The sequence below is a fragment of the Citrus clementina genome, unplaced genomic scaffold, assembly GCF_000493195.1.
Source record: "Citrus clementina cultivar Clemenules unplaced genomic scaffold, Citrus_clementina_v1.0 scaffold_4, whole genome shotgun sequence".
Taxonomy (NCBI): domain Eukaryota; kingdom Viridiplantae; phylum Streptophyta; class Magnoliopsida; order Sapindales; family Rutaceae; genus Citrus; species Citrus x clementina.
Window position 1 is genome coordinate 9,167,246 of NW_006262274.1, and position 5,938 is coordinate 9,173,183.

The 5,938-nt window shown below is 37.6% G+C and overlaps 2 protein-coding genes across 4 annotated transcripts in view; both read right to left on the reverse strand.

Annotated features, from left to right (window-relative positions):
* Nucleotides 1–1,674: 1,674 nt before the first annotated feature.
* On the reverse strand, nucleotides 1,675–3,707 carry LOC18044257 (serine/threonine-protein kinase D6PKL2). Its single transcript, XM_006436588.2, has 2 exons — nucleotides 3,036–3,707; nucleotides 1,675–2,476 (listed from the first exon to the last, which is right to left on the reverse strand). The coding sequence occupies exons 1-2, from the start codon at nucleotides 3,605–3,607 to the stop codon at nucleotides 1,675–1,677; spliced, it is 1,374 nt and encodes a 457-aa protein (XP_006436651.1). The 5' UTR covers nucleotides 3,608–3,707.
* An 824-nt stretch (nucleotides 3,708–4,531) lies between these two features.
* Nucleotides 4,532–5,938, reverse strand: part of LOC18044259 (neutral/alkaline invertase 3, chloroplastic) — a 7,523-nt gene continuing 6,116 nt past the window's right edge. For 2 of the 3 annotated variants that reach the window (XM_006436591.2, XM_024185511.1), the window contains one exon: nucleotides 4,532–5,505. In XM_006436591.2, coding sequence (XP_006436654.2) covers nucleotides 5,179–5,505 — 327 coding nt within the window. In that variant the 3' untranslated portion in view covers nucleotides 4,532–5,178. The remainder of the gene's footprint in view (nucleotides 5,506–5,938) is intronic. The other variant, XR_002905935.1, reaches the window with a different exon arrangement.

Consider the following 5,938-nt stretch of genomic DNA (forward strand, 5'->3'; position numbering starts at 1 on the left):
TATTTATATTATGATTTTTATTTTTATTCTATTTATATTTTCCTTGTATTTATTTGTTATATCATATATGCCTAATATTTTTATTTTTATTGTTATATAGATTCAAGATTGGCATCAGATTTTGATGTCATTAATTTGGATTGATCTGGATTTTGATGTCATTGGACTGATCTTCATTACACTCCTATTGGTTGGTGTAGCAATGGTTTCGGGAAAACTCTCTTCCTATGTATGGAAGACTTATAATTTCACTCTTTGGACTTTAATGTTTTGTATTAAACAAGATTTTAAATTTATGTACTTTTTTTTCATTAGTTATGTACTAATAATTTGATTGCTAAATTTTGAAATATTGGATTTGTTGTAAGAATTTTAGTATTTGTGTTTCTTTTAATTTTTTTAATTATTTTTTTATTTTTATTTAGACAATAAAAATGGGTTTTTTCAAAAGCCCAACCCAATCAACCCAACCCGACCCAACCCGCAGAGTTGCGGGTTGGGTCGGGTTGGGTTGAAAAATGTAATGGGTTGGGTTGGGTTGAATTTTTTCAACCCGTTCTATATGCGGGTTGGGTCGGGTTGGCTATCAACCCGACCCGTGCCCACCCCTACTTAGCACTATAGCTTTTAAAATATAGTTACCCAATTTTAATCTCAAATAAGAACTATGTAGAGAATAATTAAGTATATAATAAGAACTGCGTAGAGAATAATTAAATACATAAAATGAAAGGAACATTAACTCCCTTTTTCGAGACAGGGGGATGCTCATTTAATGTTGACAAGTCGCAACGCTGCTCTTATCTAATGGCCAATTTCTTTGTATGGTTTAGTATTTGCCAAGATGAATGATGATATAACTCAAAAACTGAAAAAGAAAAACTTAGGGTACGTTTATATTATTTTCTTAAATGGTGTTTTTGTATTTATTTTATGACATAGATATAATTAATATTTAGTAAATTTAAAAATATATTTAGTAGTTTATTTTTGATGTCGTATTTGAAAATGAAAATAATAAAAAACATATTTGATAAATTTATAGAAAAATATTAAAATATAAATATAAAGGGACCATTATATATTTATATCGTTTTATTTTATAAACAATTTCTTCTCAGAAGAAAGAAAATCTATGAACAATTCTTTTTTGGGGGGGAGGGGGGGGGGGGGGGGGGAAATTGACAAAAATGACAATGCAAGTTGAAGTAAAGTTGGGCTTGATTTTGTATAATAGCTTATAGCTAACACCATAATCTACCGATTGGCCCAACAACCCATCAGATTATGCCCCATGACATGATAAAAAGTTCAACATGTTAGTACTTTTGTAATATTTTTAGCTCATTCATCAACAAGTTTGTTTTCTATTATACATATTATAAACAAATTACTTTCCAACATTGAACACAGTTGTTTCACAATTTTGTTTGAATGTGTAATATAAATTCTTTTACAAAACAAACAAACAAATAAATAAATAAAGCAAACAATGAGATTTGTTATGTTATAAGACAGTATAGCTATACATGCGAGATTTTCACAAAACGTAAAGCCTACAACTTTTAATGTCGTAAGTTTTACATCATTGTAAAAGATCTCGTATTGATAATAATATACTCTCATCTTATAACATAAGTGTAATTTTTAATAAGAGATATGTAAGTGTAGAACCTAATAATACTCAATTGAATTATCAATGCTACTATTGGTAGTTGTAAGATCTCGACAAGTGACCGGTCGGGGAATGAATGGCGGTTTTGCACATCTCAACAATGCCCAATTAACCCCATTAAAAAATTGATGACGTTTGATTGCTGTGGCCCCCATTTTAGACCCCATTCGCCTTGTGGGATCTTTAACAAGAAGTTGTGCGATCAAATCCTTAGCCGGTCCGGGCACAGATGGTTCTTTAGGGAACTCAAGGGCTCGAGCCACAACATTAGCCAGGGTCAACTCATGGTCAATGCCCTTAAACGGTGTCGTACCATAGAATAATTCAAATATGAATATTCCCAACGTCCACCAATCCACTGCATTCCCATGTCCCTCACCCGATACAATCTCTGGGGCCAAGTACTCGTGGGTCCCAACGAATGACATTGATCTTACATCAAGTGGCTCCGCCACTATCTCGGGGGTCCCACGGTTTCCCAATTTCTTTTTGCGTCTCCGCCTCGGATGGAGGCATGAGACAGCTGGCACTATGCAATTGGGTATGATGCATGAAGAGTTGCCAAATGGAGGTTGATCAACGGCACAGTCGTTGGGTTGCTGATCGCCGGTTGGTGGGCTTTGATCAGACACAAGCTGGGCCGTTGACGTTGAATTGTCTCCTTTTAATGATAGATCAAAATCTGTCAGCATGATCTGACCGTCCGATCTCACGAGCACGTTCTCAGGCTTCAGATCACGGTATATTATTCCCATCATGTGTAGGAACTCCAGAGCAACAACTACTTCAGATGCATAGAACCTGAAAATTACACCAAAACGAGTAAATGATAGTTCAAGCCCCATGCGTATAATAAGAGCGCGTGGCGTGCACATTCAATCACGGTCAAAAAGATAATTTGAACTGTATCATTGATTGAATGCCGTATGATTGTTCCAAACAATGAAAAAAAAGGGAAAGTGCCAAAAAAAAAAATACTGGGCCCCATTTCGAAGAGTAGTGATTTTGATTAGATTTGACTGAACGCACTATTCACGCGCGACAAAATCGCGTGGTAAGTGCCTAAAAGAGGCTGCAATCTCGTGCAAACGGGTCCACAGGATAACATTATGCTGTCCAAAATGAAACTTTTCAGTTTTCACTTGACTAAATGACGAATTTACCACGGAGAGCACGAGTGAAATATCAATTTAATATTGTAATGTAAAATGGTGGCAAAATTACATGCAGAATACGACAAATTAGAAATTTCTTTAGCACTGAGAATTGAGGGAGCTAAGTTGAGTGATAAATTAACGGCCATTCTTACAACTTAACCATGCACTCCGCATGCAATGTAAAAATTTTGGAGGGTCCTTACCGGACGGCAGATTCATGAAAACGTTTGTCGGGCTGGCGTTGACGGAGAACGTGGAGGTCGCCGCCGGGACAGAACTCGGTCAACAGACAAGACCACCTGGGACAATCCAACGTGGCATACAACGTGGGCAAGAAGGGGTGATCCAACATTTCCAATATTTCCCTTTCTATCCTTGCCCTGCTCTCTTTGTTCCTACTCACAAGCTCTCTCTTATCCATCACTTTGGCGGCAAAGAAGCACCCATTATTACTGTTCTTGCTCTTCAGCTGAACGAGGTACACGCTGCCGATGTCGCCGCTGCCCAGGCGGTGAACGAAACGCAGGTCGCTTAGTGTTAATGGGTTGTTGTTGTTGTTGTTGTTGCCTTCGGAAGTTGCTTCCTTGATTGCTTTCCAGCACGGGTCGTCGTTGCACCTCGGCGGCGCGTGGTGCGTTTTGGCGGCGGAGGGAGTCGAGGAGGACGGGTTGCTGCTGGAGGTTGTCCACGTGGTTTCTGAGCCTGAGTTCGTGGTGGTGGAAGTGAAGCTCAGATTGTCGGGATCTTCGGCAGTGTCTTCGGCGGATGGCTGCATTGCGACGGCGGCTGTGAAGGAGGATATCAGGGCGGAGTGGAAGAATTTGAGTGAGAGAAAAGATTTTTAAGGGAGGGTGGAGGCTCTAATGGGCCGGCAGAATGATATTGGGCCATGTGGCAGGTTTATGTGAAAAGTGGGCCCCTTAAGTATGTGCATATGTGTGTGTGTAGATATGAATGTATGATACTTAAATATTTTGTATAATTGGATATTTTTAATAATTTATTTGATTTTGTTGGGCAACTGGTGTCAAGAACTTGTCAACGTGCATATTGTATGTCGTGAAAGCTTAGTTTATTGGAAGATGTGATTTGGGAAAAAAAAATGAATTTTGATTTCTAACATTCCACTGCGACCACATTCGGCATGGTGAATTTCTTTTTTTATTATTTATAAATTCTCTCTATCACATCAGCCATAATTTGGAAATATATACAGTAAGAAGCATATTCATATAGTATTTTGATACACTAAATGATACTGCTATAATTGCCACCTTAAAGGAAAGGTAAGCCCATTCTTTTTGCCCATTAGGAATTGCAATTCAAGAAACTAGCAAAAAAGTCACCCAAATGAGTCCACCCTCCTAACTCCCAAAATGTTAATAAATTGTTATGTAATGTATTTCTTTTTCTTAAAAAAAAAAGCAAAATAAGATGCAATTATTACTGTTATCTTCTTGTTTTGAGGGGAGAAAGGGTTAAAGAGTTCAATCATTGGTGTCTAGAAGCATGTTGAAAGGCCTATTACAGCAGGCATGCTTTTATAACTGTGTTTCTTTAAGGTGATAATCATTGAATATATTCATTGCACATCATCCCCTCTGCTAAATTGCTAATCTTTAAGCTTATATCCTGTACTTTACTCTTCTAGATAATCACATTAATCTTCTTTGAAATTTAATTAAGATACTCTTGCCCAACTATTAAATTTTTTTGATGAATTTCAAGGTCTTTAAATCTCAGCTATTAGTACAGTGAACAAAGACAAAGTCCTTACAAGGCAGGCTACTAAGAATTTAAGATCTCTTCTAGAGTACAGATGCTTGTGTTTGTCATTTAGTGTTTGTAAAGTTTCAATACTCCATCCAGCTCGTACAAGAAATCTCCACCAATGTTGATTGTTGAACAGTCACTGGCATAACTTAGCTGTTGTCTTGCAGTAGAACAAAGCTGTCCAGAAGACAAAATCAACAAGCTCACCGGACCCAGAACAGAAACCCCCATAAAAATAAAATATATCTGCATATAAAAAGTTTGAGGTGCTACTAACAGATTAAAGAATGGCTGCATATCTTACTTTCAATCACGCTGATCAGAGATACGTGTTTCCATATACGGCTCAACATGGATTTAAAGAATGCCATTCATTTTATGTACCCACTATGCAAGTGCTACTGATTATCCTATATCAGATAAACAATCTATACAAAATAATATTGTAATCCTATCAACATTGGAAAAATTCAAAGGGAAAGGTACTGGGCATACCACAAATTCAGGAGCCAAATTCTTATGCTCACCATACCAGGAGAATTCTCCTACCCCATCTTATGTGAATTAGAGAGCTCAAACTATATAGGTCTGATTCAAATTCTTCCGACCACGCTTCCTCCTTGGGTTGGCACTGATCATACAAGAAAAGGCATTGACGAGCTCAGAGTCCTCCTCAGTTGTTAAAATTTTTGCTGCACTTGGGTCTGCAAGCAGGATCTTTGAAACAAGGTATCCAGCAATTGACCAAGTCTGGAATAACTGTGCTTGTTTCCCTATGAACCTGGCTCTTTTTGTGTCATAATATTCAGGCCATTTGTCTCGTGACAAGCGTTTCTCAGCTACCTGTACCGCTCTTGCAGCAATTTCTGGCCTATTCATCTTTATGCATGCAACAGTGAACTGCAAATTACCACTTGACTCTGTTAATGTAATATATCTCCAATCTCAGCAGACCAAAAATGTTCTACTGAGATCATATCGATAAATAATTAAAAGAATAAATTATATGGTCAACACAAAGCCCAGATGTTCACAGATCCTTGATAGCGTCTAACATCCTGAATGTTCGTAACTAATACAACACTGATGCAGAGATGAAATTGGCTTGCCTAGCTGTGACTCCAGGGTATTGAGCTTTATAGAAGGAACTTAGATCAAAGATCCCCAAAACAAAGCCAACACAACCATTATATTTCCTTGAATTCGAGCTCGGTTTGTATCTGTTAACATGGAAGTGGGCCTGCTTGGACCAAATGAACTTGCACTATCATATGTTTTAATAGTTTGCAGGTTAAAGTTGACTTAAGGGCCAGTTGATATGTAAATCCGCGGT